Source organism: Empidonax traillii, unplaced genomic scaffold (assembly GCF_003031625.1).
Source record: "Empidonax traillii isolate 1590-97213 ecotype Southwest subspecies unplaced genomic scaffold, ASM303162v1 scaffold1:size7828297, whole genome shotgun sequence".
In the NCBI taxonomy this organism is placed as follows: domain Eukaryota; kingdom Metazoa; phylum Chordata; class Aves; order Passeriformes; family Tyrannidae; genus Empidonax; species Empidonax traillii.
In genome coordinates, this window is record NW_020955194.1 from 121,329 (window position 1) to 136,807 (window position 15,479).

Consider the following 15,479-nt stretch of genomic DNA (forward strand, 5'->3'; position numbering starts at 1 on the left):
AAAAAAAAAAAAAGTAAACATGCCCAAAGTTTCTAATTTTATTCTTGAGCGTGCTGTGTGCAGAGTTTCACCAGCGTAGGTTGCTTAGTGAGGGAAATTGTAACAAGTACAGTTTAAGAGATCCACGCATCTTGCTGTTCTCAGTACTGTGGATACACTCACAGGTTGTTCTCTTTCCCCTGTGGGATTTAATCTGTTTATGGTCTGCCTGTGCTTATGGGGTCATATCCCTTTAGTTATATGTGTGGTTAAAGTGAGATGGCTTCGGCAGCTGGATAGAGTCCTGGTTAGTCCCTGTCAGTGCACGTGTGAATTTTATGGATTACACTGAACAGGGAAACAAATTGCTGTGATTGTATCAGAAATCCTTCCATGTATTTCCAGACAGTGTCATTGCTACAGTATCAACAGCAAATGCATTTGAACTGCATTTTCCATCATATAAAATTGCAGAGTTACCCTTTTCTGAGAATAACTTATAGAATAACTACACTGAAGTTTTCAGAAGTTTCTAAGGAAAGAAACCCCCAAAATATTTCACATATTCCAAATAAGTAGTTCAGGTGGTGTTCTTCACTATGTTCTATCTTCAGTTTATTTTACAAACTGTGCAGTATATTTTTAGTGTTACCCCTTGTTACCCCTTGACGTATTTTCTTGTCATATTTTCTTGTCATCTTTAATGATTAAAGTATCCCCAGGAAAATTTCAGTGTAGGTTCCACTGTGTCTTCTTAGTGTAATCTCCAGTTAAGTGGTGAAAGGCAGAGCTCAGTGTGCTTCAGTCACAGGGAAGTGTAGGGGCTGTTGGCACGGCATGGAGATTTTGGAGACTCAGATCATTTCTCATTGGTCTCCTGAGTGGGTTTGGGCCATGTTTTGGGTTTGTTTTGTTTTGTTTTGTTTTTTTTTTTCTTAATCTATGCTATGTATCCTCTACATAAATTCAGTATTAATGCCTGTCTCATGTCCTGTTATCATGTAGTTAATGTGCTTTGCTGGACTGAAATTTTCCTGTGTGCTGACAGGAAAACTGAGGATTCTTCAAATTTTGTGTATGTTGTTGTTGGAGTTGGTTGGGATTTTATTTTGTTTTTGGAAATTCCACTTTGGCATGTAAAAAGTCAGTCTGATGTTAAGTAAGTTACAGCCTTGATTTGTACTCTTAATCTCAATACAATTCTAAATATTTGGGTTATGTAGAAATGACATTTTAAAACTGAGACCTTGCAGTCTTCCCTTAGTAGGACTGAAAGGAGTTTAGAATGAATGAAATATACGTTTAAATTTATTTTAAATACTTCAGTCTCATAAAATAGCTGTCTTCTAGAAGACGTATTTTCTTCTTCAGAATTTTGCTTTCTTACTACATTTCTCTGATACCTTTCCCTGTGCTGTAAATGCAATACTCTAATAAAAGTCCTGATAATTCTGATTGCTACCACAGCAAGTTTGGAAGTGTTTAGGAGCAGTTCAATTTCCTGGAAAAGGGTAACTCTTTGGTGTTATTAAGCACAGCGTTAGTGGCCAAGGATGAATGGTCCGCAGAACCACTGCTGTGGTAGTGGAACTGCCTGTTCTAATGGCCCTGTTAATGTCCTGAATGAAGCAGCTCAAATTGTATTTCAGAATATTATGTTGTGGTCTGGGAGCCAAATGTTTCCTCTGCAAAACTGGCACATATGTGAAAGCTTACAGTAAAGCAGATTAATATTTTTATTTTGGTGTAAGTAGGACTGAATTCATTTTTGTTTGTGTGTGTGTGTGAAATTTAAAATTCTGCAAATGTTACTTCTCTCGCAGCAGCAGCTGGTTACTTTAGTCTCACTTGTTAAAAGAGTCTGTAGGTTTAAAAATGAGAATTCTCCGGGGAGGGGGTATTTTACCACAGCTCAGTGCTGTAGAAAATGTAAAGCAACTTACTGCTCTTCCAAGCAAGAGGATTCCAAGAGCAAGGAGAAAAAGCTGCTGATTGAGTTCTTTCATTTGCTTGCTTGGTGCCAGATGTTACCGAAATATTTTACCCAGAGCATTACAGATCTCCCCAAGGTAACTGAGCGCTGAAATATTCACTCTTGTAGCAGCCTCTTCACTTTGTTCACTGGGGTCGTTTCATGCCAGAACTGTGGGACACGGGGATTCATCAGGTGGAACTGGGGGTGGGGTAGGTAATAAAATCGCGGCACTGCGGATCTGGCGACGCCAATTTTGTTGTTCTGGAGCAGCTCCACGTTTTTATGAAGTTGGTGAGGGGCAGTAACTTGGTTCCCCTGCCAGCAGCGTGGGGATACCACATTGTGTGTGTCACTGAAAGGGAAAAGTCGGTGTTAGAGGTGGAAATAAAGCTTAGCTCTTCCTGTCATCCCGTGGTTGGTTATTGCCCTTCGTAGGAACACACTGTTCGAGTTTTGATACGGCAGCTGCTCCAGGCCATGGCGTTCCCATTGTTTTCTACACAGGTGTGTAAAAGGTATTTGCTGTTAAACCTGAAGGCCATTCAAGTAAATAGAGAGTCAAAAGGTGATATTCAAAAATGGAAGCTGACTGTGATAATCACAGACTGTCCCTTTGGCCCGGCTGTGCCCAGGGGGCTGGAACTGTCTCTTCTGCAGCTCGCAGGAAACTCAGGCAAAAAAAAAAAGGACAATATGGCAGATTACTGCTGGTGTAATAAAAGAGGGATCCATTTTTCAAAACTAACACATTCCAGTTTATATTTTATTGGTGAGCTTTTGGAATTGCCTGTGGTTTTTTTTTCTTGGGGACAGAAGAAGCTAGGAAATGTGGCTCTACTTCACATCCTGCTTGGCTTTCTTCAAATCACATAGCAAACAAAACAAAGGGAAAAGGATATTAGCATGCTTACTGAAAAATAAAAGTCCAAGCCTTTTACATTCGAAGGAAACAGAGGCAATTACAGAACAAAAATTGGAGCTTTGTACACCTTTAATATGCCTGGAGAACAGGGGAATGGAACTGTGTGCTCTGTTGCATGTTTCTGTAACTGAAGAACTTCCAGGTCAGTCTTTGATCACTTAACTTACATGTTCTAGCCCATTTTCGTTTGTTCCGGGCCATGACAGTAGCAACACCAAAAGTAAGATTGCCTGGTTATTTTTTTATTATTATTGTTATTCTCAGGTGTTGTTTTCAATGGCTTATTTCTCAGTCATACTGAAATTTGCAGCAATGAATATGTTTGAGCGGGGTCATTCCGGCAACTTTAAATGACTCAGCATCTTGAAAATGACTTCAAGAGAAAGTAAATATGTTAATTTAAAGGAAAGGGGGGTGCTTCTTTCTTAAGAGCACATCAACAGCTGAGTTCTGGAATTTAGCGTTGGAGAGAGAGAAGGTCAGCATTCACATGGAGCATATGGCTGTTCCTTGAGAAACTTCAACAAATCATAAGCTCTTGGAAAACCTGGTTGGTGTATGTTACTGGACAAAGATTTATTAGCTAAATTATCTGAATATTCCATGTATCATGAGTGTTTTTCCTGTCTTTTGGTCCTTGTGTGTCCCCTGACTGCGCAGGCATCCTCTGGACCAAGTGGTTAACGTGATGCATCCCACAGCAGTAGGGGATGGGTAAATTTAATCCTAAATAGTCTTTCTTTACCTGTGCTTCTCCCCCAACCCCAGAACACTTAGGCAGCAGTCCTGCTCCTGGTGGGATGAGGACTGATGTTCGGAGAAAGGTGGGAAACAGAGTGGGGCAGGAAAGTAAGGATTTTTATTAAATCATCATTTTGAAAAGAAAATAACAGTTCATTTTAGGGCATAAACTTAGCAGCAAAACAAAGTTGGTCAGGTTTGACCAAATGTAGGGTCAAAACAGGGGAGCTACTGGGAATGTTAGTGATGGACTGGATCTGGATTTGACAGAGGGTTGCTGGGCTAGGATTTGGTGTGACTCAGTTTTTTCACTGGTCCAAGTCAATGCTTGATTCATTAATGGGGTCATTATTTCTGAAATCATAAAGGACATAAAAATGAAATTATTGGTAATGCAACATCTTGATCTTGATGAAGTGTTCAAATGCCAAAAATGCACAGAGAGGATTTTCTTACCCGTTCAATGTCCAAGATCCATTTTAAATGCAGGTATTATTTAAATAAAACTCCTTTTCATCATTCAGCTGTACGTCAGTAGTGTTAGGAATTCACTCTTTCAAAGAACAAGTATTTGGAAACTTATGATTTTGTAATAAAAATGTTGGAAAACACAACACATGTTTACATAAACTGCTAACATTGTAAAGTATTCAGTAGCAATAAAGGAAGTGAGATTGGTGGTTATTCTGTGTCTTCCTTATGAAACCACAAAGAATAAACACAAAACAAGATTAACTTCAGTCATAGTTTATTGGGTGCTGATGCAAATCATGATTAAAATAGGATTTCCTGTTGCTTTGACTTAATTTGTCTGGAAGGATATGGTTCTATGAGTGTCTCCAGAAGTTTGTCTGCAAGCTTGTGTGGATATTCCAAAGGCTTCAACAGCAAAGGCATTAAATTGTGTCTAGGATATAAGCAACCCTGTTGTTTATCCATGTGTGGAATGCCAGGGAGATGTGGAGAGGGGAGTTCTCTCTTTTTTCTTTTTTTTTTTTTTTTAATGGAATTGTGTTTGAAAAAAAGTAATTAAATATCATTAAGTAGGAAAGTTGTACCAGGATCAGTTCCAGCTGTGGAGCTGCTGATACACGTCCTCTGGTATGTGAGAGGTGTTCATAGCCCTTGGAATGCCACCCTCTCTAGACACTGTGTTCTTGATTTTTGGGTCCAAAATGTTATGACAGCAAATTGGGTGAAAACTGAGGGGGGGGGGGGGAAATCCTTCTCTGTCCTGTAATAAGAAATACGTGTGAGGATTCATATGCTGGAACCATAAAAAGTCCTTTAGTTTGCAGTGTTAAGAACACAGAAAGAAAGGAATCTTCACTTGCTGTGTGGATATTGGTGATGGATGAGGGAGTGATGGGAAATATTTTTGCTCCCTCATACCCTAATCCCTCAGGAGTCTTGGAGCAATTAAAGGAGGTTTTGTTTCCCCCGACTTCTGTTTTTCTCTTGCCAAAATTGCTGTTCAGTCCCATAATTCCTTACTTTATGGAGCTAATAAAGCAGGGTCAAATTACAGTGTGAATTGGGCAGGGGAAACTGAGATATGCTGCAGGAAGTTTCTTGAATTTGAGAGTCTTTTAATAGTCAGAAGAATGAGGTTTTTCATTTTGGAGAAGGTGGGAGAGCAACCTGAGGATTTCCTCCTGTAATGCCAAGAGCTACTTGGGGGCAGGATACCTGGGATACTGAGGTATTTGTGACTGGACTGAGTAGGATTCCTCATCTTGTCCCTGTTGTTAAAAAGTGCTATGGTAAATTGGTGATGACATGAACCAGGAACATGAACCATGATTATGCACCACTTCCCACTAAATGTGTTGGTGTGCACACGAAGGATGTGCGCAGAATTAGGAGCTGAAGTTCCTCACAAGATCTCCTTAAATTTACTTCTGTTGTGCCTTGAGAAACTTATATGATCTATACATCCTTAATATCCATTTTATCAGTTAACTGCATGTGCAGTTTTAGCTTATAAAGTAGCACATGTTTCGTAGCACTTTTTTTCTTTTTTTTTGTATTTGGTCCCTGCAAGTAGGAGAATTTGCTGATATAAATATACCAAAAGCAGATACTACACAGAGAGTGAATTGCTAAAGGAACACATATCTTTTAATGAGGTGGTTTGTTGTTTGTCATGCTGTGTGGCGTTGTGTGGTGATGCTGGGAAGGTGGTCTGTGATATAAATATTTTGTGTGGCTTGTTAAGTTATGAAATGGGGGGATATGAAAAGAGGATGCTATGAAAGATTAATGAGACAACAGAGCAGTGTATGTGGTGCTGGAGAGATCTTACTGAATGAAGTCAGTGCTACATGGTACGTATATTCAAAATCCTGCATGCAAAGAAAGGTTGATGGTAGCTTGTAGTGTAGCCTGTATCTCTGCAGAAATTCAAGTTTAGTTGTGGATTTAAATTTAATTTTCAGTTTCTTAAAGTATAATATGCATTTGTTTTTTTAATGTAGTCTCATATTCATCAACATTAACATATAAATAACTCTATTGCGCCACCAAACAATAAAGGGAAAAAAGTGACACAAAGTAAATCTCATTTTACTGCAGCCAAAAATTGGTTTTGTGGCTTTTTAGGGCTTGACTCCCAGGGCAGTTGACAGCATAGCTGTTGTATAATAACTGTGTAACTGTGTGCTGGAACTCCCTCAGGCTGGTATTATGTTCCTGTTCAGGAACATCATCTTTCTTAAAAGTATAATATTCTAAACAATGACTGTACTTGGTAAGTGCATCAGACAGGGGAAATGGAAGACACCTTGCTGCCGAATGAGAACATTCTCATTGAGCACAGCTTTAATAAACTTGTCTGCATCAACTTCATATTGATTTGTTTGTCTTAATTTCACTGAATGACTCTTCATGGGCAGGTTGATGGAGATCGATAACGACTGCATGAAAAGATGGAATGAATCCTGGATGGCATGTTGTCATCTGTACTCCACTTACTGCTTCATTATTATTATTATTATTATTATTTGAATCTATAAAAATATAAATGTATCTGGATCTTGATGTCTGCTAATATGTGTAAGTGTCAATGTAGAGGCAGGTCTTTGCTTCTTCCTGGCTGACATGCAAAGGGAGAGAATGATGGAAAAGAGAGTTCTTGGATGATTGGCTGAGCAAGTTCATATTTTGCTTTGTAGTAAAAGCCTCAGTCATGATTTGCTTTCTGAGAGACAAAGCAAGTTCATTTGGGTTTCGTAGATAAGTATCTTTATTATGAAAACGTAACTTTAAAGTTTTTCAGCAAGAGGAATAGAAGGAAAACACAAATGGGCAAGAGCAATTCCAGTTTTAGACTCCACACTGCCTTGATGTTGTCTCCATCCTTTCCCTGCACCCTGTTCTTGTCCTGAGTGAGATGTGCAAGGAGACATAACGTGCAAACTCAGATCTCTCTTGTCTGATGTGTTTGAGGGTAGACAGTAGTTCTGAATGCTGTTAAGTGTCTCTTGGAAGAGGTCAAGATGACTGCAGCATCCCCTGGCTCCTTCTCAGGAGCACCTTTCCCTCTGCAGCACCTTTCACTGGGCCTGTGTTTCTTTAGCACCTCTTATTTCCTGCTCTTGATATCTCCTAAGTTGTACAGAAACTTGCCTATTTCCAGAGTTTCAGCTGAGGGCTTTGCAGGCAAGAGCTTCTTCTTCATGCATTAAATATCTTTGACTGACCAGAAGTGGCAGCAGTGGCACCACTGGTTCATTGCTGAAGTTGTTTCTGAGTTAGGGGAACAGATTTTTAAGATTTTCAGCAATTCTCCTATATGTCTGAGACAAAGAACAGATGTTTTATCTATGTATTCCAGTTTATCTGGTAGTGACCTACATTTTGAAGATAATATGAATAGTGAGAAGTCCTCTTTGAAAGTAGACCAGTAAATTGAGGTGGGCGAAAATGAGTACCAAAATTATACAAAATACGTGGTGTGTGAAGAAGGGAATAAGGGGGTTACAGTGTCTTCTCAGAATGGCACTGAGAAGCTGCAAAAATAAGAGAAGCCCATTCTCTGAGGACACAGATCTTTGACAGTTTGAGAAAAAGTGGTAAGAGCTTTTAATGTATGATCTGCTCCTTGAGCCTTCATGACCAGGTGTATGTATCACTCTGGACTGAAACTCCTTCTAGCTCAGTGTTTAATCTCTTACCGATGGCTGAAATTTATACTGCCTTAGACCCCCTCAGAGTTAGAATGAGGTTTCATGCACCAGAGATGGCATCTAGATTGTGTCTAGGCCCTTGGAATTTTGCTTTTCCATGAGCTTGTCTAAAAAACAACACATGCATAAGTTTTGGTTCTCAAATCCAAATACCAACTTCCTCCCGCTTTCAAAAATGTTGGAGTCGCTTTGGCTCCAGCTCTTGTGCAGTTGTGGACTTGGGGAGGAAGAGATAATCTGGTTCAAGATCTGAGCTGTGTGTTTTGGCCATCATATCATTTCAGGAAGCCCCTGTGCAACCTCAGTGCCTGGAACTTCCCCGAGACGGTTTTTTAATGCTTTTTCAGCAGTTTTGTTTTCTAAGTATGTTTTCACAATCATTACTGCTTTTTTAGAGTAGCTTCAATGTATCAAACAGGTGCTATTAAATACAAGTAACTTTAAGTGGTAATTTTTTGAAAGCTTTTTAAAATTGCTGAATAATCCCATAACAGAAGGTGTGTTCACAGAACACAGGAGCCTAACAATGGCCCATTCCTGTCATCTCTTAGTTTCTGTCATGTAGGAGATTACTTGATCATGCTTTGATTATACCATGGAATGTATTCAAGTGATTATGAAGGAAATTTAAAGGGGGGAAAAAAAAAGTCTTTCTTGGTTTCATGCGTAATTTTCACAACACTGGTGAGTTATTCCTGTCTTCATTTTGTAGTTTTATTTTTGGGATGTGCCTTGTGTAGTCTTAGCAGGCAAACACTGAGCCATAGAGTAAAATCTGAAAGTTGAATAGTGAGCGAGTTATTATTCCAAATGGAGCCTTCTGTTAGAGGTCTCAGCAAAGACAAAGGTAAATACAGAGAATGAATGCCATAAGATGAGGGAAAGTGCAGATAATAACATGGGATATAGGTGTGATTAGAGATTATTAACAATGCAAAAAAAATGTTTCAAAACAGGCAAAAAAACTCCCAAAACCTGTCAGTTCACTTAAACTGGGGAGGGAACCACCTAATAAACCAGAAATTCTTTTAAATCACATTCAGTCTTAGAAAGTGTGTTCTGTGTTGTTTTCTTCTTCTGCTTATTTCTCTGTTGGTTTTTAGGTCTCTGCCCTCCACGTTGTACGTCAGTGGCATCTCTGCTGGAACAAGATCATGTCTTCTTTGACCCATTGAAGGAAAGGGGTGAGCAGCTTTCTCACAGGCAATACTTTATCTCGTTTAGAAAACAGCGTGCCCTGGAAGCAAATACCATGGTGTAGTGTGTTGAAAAGTGAAGCCAGTTCTAGATGCTTTTCATGTGTCAAACGGACTCGCTGTTCTGATTTTTTGTTGCTTTTTAACTCTTGTGTGTGAATGTAGGGATCTATGTTATACAGCAAGTGACAGGACCAGAGTTAAATAAGAATGAAAAAAGGAGCCGTGGTGAATCTGTCAGCCATCCATTTCTCTCTGAAGGACTTCAAAGGAACACATATGAGGGAAAATTAGAAGGAATGATTACTTGTTAACAAGTCTGGTGGGTAGTTTCTTCACAACCCTGAGAGGGTTAGTGGTTAGTTTATAGCCTGAAGCATAACTATTTATATCTCTTACAAACATCTGCTGTAGCTTGTATATGTTAAAAAACGATACCACTGAACTCCAACAGCTTACTTGCACCTTATGTTAACGTTACTGGGTGGTCCCTTTGCTCTTAATTACAAAGGAGTAAGTAGAACAAGTGAGGAGTGATGTATGTTAAGTGATCGCTTTGTGTGCATGTTTCAGCTCTCCTTTAATCTTTCTCCTTACATACTCAACTTGCATGGAGTCTCCACATTTCTAATCATGATTACTCCATTTAGCTTCCTTCCTGCTTTACGTTTTACCTTCAATTGTATTAAAGGCTTGCCTTTCCCCCCCCCCTTTGCTTTGTAGAGCACAATGCTTTTGTGAATTCCCTTTCGCCACAGATACCGGTGGAGTCCCTGATTGCAGTTCATGCATCAGCTTCCAGTTACGTGACCTTAAGCGTTTCCTTGGGTTTTCCACACGCTTTGCTTTCAAAATAAATGGAATGGGAGTTAGTTCTGTTCTGTGTGAAGCAGAGTGGCAGACTCACCCTCGGGTTGTTTTTGTTATTTGTAACTCTCCGAATGCAACACAAATGCGCAGCTTTCCTTCTACTCCGGATTCCTTTCACAAAGGATAATTGGCATTTTGAAAGCTGAGTTGTCCCACAGTCACATGTTCTTAGGCTCACCTCACATACCCAGTGTTGTATGGCCTAAGGTGTAGCTGTGCTGGTTAAAGATGGTCTTACTGTGAGTTGAAAATCGACACACATGAGCCAGAAATTACCACATGAGTAGGTCAGCCAAGAGCAGGGGTTGTGTGAGTGCACAGCAACGGGCCTGGGACAGAGTCAGCTGGTTTCCATCACAGCCACCTTTACCACAGGGCTGGACTGGCCTGGCTGGCTTGATGTAAAAAAAAGAGATCAGAAACTGCCCACGTGCTCTGTGAGTCCAGTGGTGGAGCTGTGGAAGTAATTAGCTCTGGCAGGGTGGCACTGATAAACATCTGGGAGCGACAGCGGCATCGCTGTCTGCAGAGTGAACATCTGCTGGGGCTGTGTCTGCTAATGAGGGTATCTGAAATTAGCTTATAAAAGCCAAATGTGCAAATACCTCTTCAGTCACTTTTCTTAAAGTTTAGCATAGTTTGTGTCTTACCACTTCTGGGTAATGAGGAGTTGTTTCTTTTTAGTGAACCGAAGTAATTCCTCGGTTAATTGCCTCAGTTTAAGTGTGTGATTAGCTCAATTTGTTCTTCTTGATTTGCAGTAGTTGTCTTCACTAAATCTCATCAGTTCCTATCTTGCCTAATAGCTTAATCTTTTTCTGCTGTAATTATAAGTCAGAGGGGAAGTTCTTATGGGAAATAAAGGATATACCCATGTAGAATTCTTTCCTTCTTTGGTGTGTCCTGAGGGCCTTCCAGATGTGGAACATCTCTCTCCCTTATGGAAATCTGGAAGGAAGGGTTGGTCCAGCGTGTCTTGTTCTCCAGAAATTCTTGCCATGCCCTATTGGCTTTACCAGTTTACGTATCTTTGTTGCTTCCCTCTCTATGTAGTTCTTTCTGCCATTAGTGTGATCTCACACCCTTGTGAGCTCTAAGACATTCTTCCTCTTCTGCAACTGTTTCACCTTCTACTTCCTCATTTCTGACCAGGGACTTCATCTTTCTCCCACAGCCAAACAACTTATTTAACAGTGCCTTACGAGGAACTTCTTCATCTTAAGAACTATTAAACTATTACTCTTTCTTTGTTGACCATTTCAATTGTTCTCCATGTTTTTTGAGGGTAGTCTGGTCTGTGCTTTGGATGTCACAGTCAGAAATTACATGTGTGCCTTTGGAGGAGGAAGAAAAGCAGCATTTTCTATTTGCTTGTTCACTCTATAAATACAGACAGACACTTGCCTGGGCTGTAAGCTGCCATTTATGAAAGAAAATAAATGTTTAAACTTAAGTCCTCCTTTCAGGACTGATGTTTTAGATTGTGTCCCCTCAAACTATTTTGAAAGGTATCTCACTTCTGCTACTGTGACAAGTGCTGGTTTTACTTCTAACACCAAATGACTCATAATGATAAACAAAATTTTAAAATCTGAAGTACTTCAGTCAGCGAGTGCATTTCTGTTATTCCCTTTTTATTTTTAGTTTTGGTGGGGAAATCAGTAATATTTATTTTAGAAGTTTCAAAGAAAGTGATACTGATGTTTCGTAGACAGATACAACCTGTTTTGTAAAGGAAGCTGTGCTCACATCATCCTGGTGAACTTCTCTGGTCTTTAAAGCTCTTTAAAAAATAAGTTTTAAAATTGCAGCAATGCTTAGGAATCACACTTTGAGCAGAACTTGATGCAAAATAAGCGTTGAGGTTTGTCCTGAGGAGTTTGGTTTGTCTCTGTGCCTGAAACTGTTAATAGAGAAGGGAATCTTGAAATTTGTCCTGCGTTTCCAAAATGAAACACTTACTTGAGACTATTATAAACTGTAGGGGAAAATATCCAGAAATTTAAAAATTGCTCTTAAAAAATGGTCCTGTACCACAGTAGTATGCAATGGTGAAGGAAAGATTTAAAAATAGTTGAAAAATTTGTAGGGATTGAACACACTACAAAGAAATAAGTTTTCTTCAGATCTTAAACTGCTGAATGTTCTAAAAATCAGTTCTTCAAATACTGGCATAAGTGAAGGAGAGCAGAAAACCTGGAATTAATACTTGGATGTAATCTTTTTCAAGGCATGAGCTCTGATTTCTTTTTTAATATGGATCTTTTCCTATCGTAGCTAAACATTAGGACTCCTCCATGTCAAGGAAAACTGACTACTGTGGTAATAGTTAGTGGTAATAGCTTAATGAGTTATGTGATTTCAGTTGTAATGGCTGCAAATCTGACAAGAAAATGAAATGTAAATTAGAAATTTGATGGGTAAACTCTATCTGGTGGTGGTGCTTTGCTAATTTATTTTTTTTTAATTACTGGGTGTCTGACTTAAAAATATTTAACTCGTCTGGGCACCCAACTCCAGCTAATGCCTAAAGGGAATAACATACATGTATTTACTTGTGTTGAAATCCTGCTTTAATTAGTGTTCCCCAAAGTATCAGATGACTCTGAAAACGAGATTTCAGAACTCCTGGGTCTCTTCTGAAACTTTATAATCAAGTTGTTGAACCTTAAATGGGTTGGTTGGTAGATTCCTAATGTCAGAAGGGGTTTGAGCCTCCAGTCTCTGAAAGTAGTTTCAGGCCCTAACTCTAGAAATGGGATTCATACTCTAAGTGAACTGGGTATTCCTTAACTGTGTTTGCATTTAGTTCATCAGTTGTAACTTATTATTCCAGCTACAGTCATGCTCAATGTGTTGTTAACCTTTTCAAAACACAGAAACACGAATCTGCTGGTTTCTACATTTCATGTGTTGCCTTAGAATGTTACTTAAGTAGTATAAAAATAAATGCTTAGGAGTACTTGAAGCCTGTCAATGTAAAAGAACCTCAGCCTCTTATTAAAAATTTTTACATTAAAATATAAAAAGATGCATTGAAACTTTTGCTGGTTAAACCCATTACATTTTCCAACTGAATTTTTGTGTTGTTCAAATATGCATGTGGCTTTTATTGTCAATAAACTCAATGATTTCTTTGGGGAGAGGTGAGCATGAATCTTATCATTTTCCTTTATTTTTTCTTCTTGTCACCTTTTAGAGCTGGATTCTAAGTGGTCACTTTTGTAACTGCCTTTTTTTTTTTTTTCCTTTCCTCTAAAGAATATTTGTTCACACTTATGATGATTTGACATAATTAACGTTTTATTAACCATGATGGCAACACAGACATTAAGTATAGACAACTATCAAGATGGGCAACAGGTAGGTGTGTTTTTCTTTCTCTGTGAGCTAAATACAATTAGCAAGAGAAAATAGTGGCTTTGTCCTCAGTGGCTGCTTTGCCATTGTTTAATTGTCTGGTCTTGTTTGTAAAGAAAGATCTTTAAACTATAGCAGCTTATCACTTTAATTCTTGGGTGCCTATTAAAGGTTTAATTAATTTTTGCATGGTTTTGCTTAACTTCTGAAAGAATGATTCGGTAAGGGGTTTTACTCTGTGTCTGCACTGAATTATTTGTGTGCTGTAATCCCATTTTTAGGAAAGCCAAAGGGGTTTCTGTAATATTTTGTGTGTATGGTACTTCAGTGTTCCTGTATCTGAAGTTACAACAGACAGAAGGTATTTACACAGTCACATCTGTGGTCTTCATCAGCTGAAGGAAAAATTATCTGGAATTATATGCTCTTTTGACTGCATTTAAATTGGTGGAATTATGCTTCAGCTTGAAAACTGGTTACAGACTTAAATTCATTTTAATGAGGTTATGGATTAGAATTGATAATTGAAAAGCTGCTCGCTCAGAGTCCAGTTTTGAATTAGCAAACTGCTGGAATAATGAAACACGCTGGGATATGTTGCTATTTTTTGTGCAACAGGCTGTATATTGCAACAATTTGAATAGCTGAATTAAGATGCTGTTAACTGGAGACAAGTCCTGCCTACAGGGCTGTACTCTGCAGTCGCATTTTTAGGTTACTGTATCAGCCCGAAGCAGTAGATACAAGTCCTTCTGTCAGCAGATGGCAACAATGGGGAACAATCAGAAGAAAAGCAGCAACTTTTCCCAGCTCTTAGGAGATGTTTGTTTGAACGAAGTCTGGGATTATTGGGGGGTTGTTGTTTTTGTTTGTTTCTTTCACTGCAGTTCTAATTTCTCTCCCGTCTCTCACCTGCTTTACATCCTTGGCTTTATTCCCCCACCAAGTAGATGCCATCCTGTGGCACATCAGTGAAAGTAAAATCTGGGTTTTTTTCTTAATAACAGATTGGGAGAGAGCTTTTTCTGTCTTTATTTGTTCTGTGTTTCAAGCTCTCGGTGTCCAGGTAATTCAGGTGCCTGCTGTTTTTGTAGTTTGGAAATGGCCCACAGAAAATATCTTGCAGTTTTAAGTGAGCTATTTCCTCTTTGTGATGAGATAGAACCCCAGCTGAACATATTCTCTCCCTTCAAACTCTGCAGCTGTATGGCCAGCATTTATAATCACTTGTCTGAGTCATCCCCTTTTAATTTGCTCCCCCTTCCTGTCATTAGCCAAGAAATGAGTCCATTAGATGTATGTTTGTTTGGGGTGTTTTTTTGCAAGCATTCTGGCTTAAAAGTCTCCTCTGGAGGAAGCTTTTTGCAAGTCAGGCTGCTCAGTTGGGTGGGAGCTGCTGGATTTCCTGTTTCTGATTTTGCTAGGAGGTGGCTTGGCCCCTACAGGTGACAAAGCACAAAGCTTTTGGTTCTTCCAGACTTCACGTGCAGAACAGCACAGATTCTTCTGGTTTTTGTTGTGTGGAAATAAATTCTGCCAGAGTCAGGTTCTCTCATAGTATCTGGAGGCCAGCCCTCCTCTGGGAGGGTTCCTGTGAGTGATGAGACACTTTCATCCGATGGGAGAAGAGGGCAGGGCAATTTATTCTGTACACTTCCTCTCTGCAGTGGTCAGTTCTGGCTGCCTGGAGAAGTCTGGAACAATGTCCATCCTCCATCAAGATAAAACTTGCTGGAGAAGTAGGAGAAAAGGCTGCAGTGATTTCATGCCTTTGTTCAGATGCTCGATGGGCTGAAATCCAAGGAATTTGGGTTGAGGGATGGAAACAATGACTTTCATAGGTCAGGTTCCTTTGAGACCTTTCAGTCCAAAAGATATTTAGCTGGAGGTGATGGGAAAATCACTTTCAAAGCACCCTGAAGGTGTTCCCAGCCACCTGCTGCAATTCAGGAGGTGCTCAGTGGAAGCTGTGGCTCTGTGTTGCTTTTCCAGTGGTGGCTCATTGTTTGACTGAGTGTTAAATGCATGTGTAGAAGCAGTTCCTGCTGCTCTCTCCTAAAATAATTGGTCACTGCAATAGGTAAAGTGGAGGGGTAAGGGTCAGGGGAGGTTGTGCTCCTGATAATGGAAGGATTTTGGAGGGACACAGAATATTTCAGTTCTTCTTGAGAAAACGTGCATTTTAATGGACAAGAAAAATTTGGAGATCCTCTCCTTCAGTATCCTGATACAATGTACAGTAAGAAATA

The 15,479-nt window shown here is 39.4% G+C and overlaps 1 protein-coding gene across 2 annotated transcripts in view; it reads left to right on the top strand.

Moving 5' to 3' along the window:
* Positions 1-15,479, top strand: part of PKNOX1 (PBX/knotted 1 homeobox 1) — a 39,057-nt gene that overhangs the window by 3,024 nt on the left and 20,554 nt on the right. Inside the window, exons 2-3 of one of the 2 annotated variants that reach the window (XM_027902669.1) lie at positions 8,908-8,988; positions 13,132-13,233. In XM_027902669.1, coding sequence (XP_027758470.1) covers positions 13,183-13,233 — 51 coding nt within the window. In that variant the 5' untranslated portion in view covers positions 8,908-8,988; positions 13,132-13,182. Of the gene's footprint in view, positions 1-8,187; positions 8,989-13,131; positions 13,234-15,479 lie in introns of those variants that run through there. The other variant, XM_027901882.1, reaches the window with a different exon arrangement.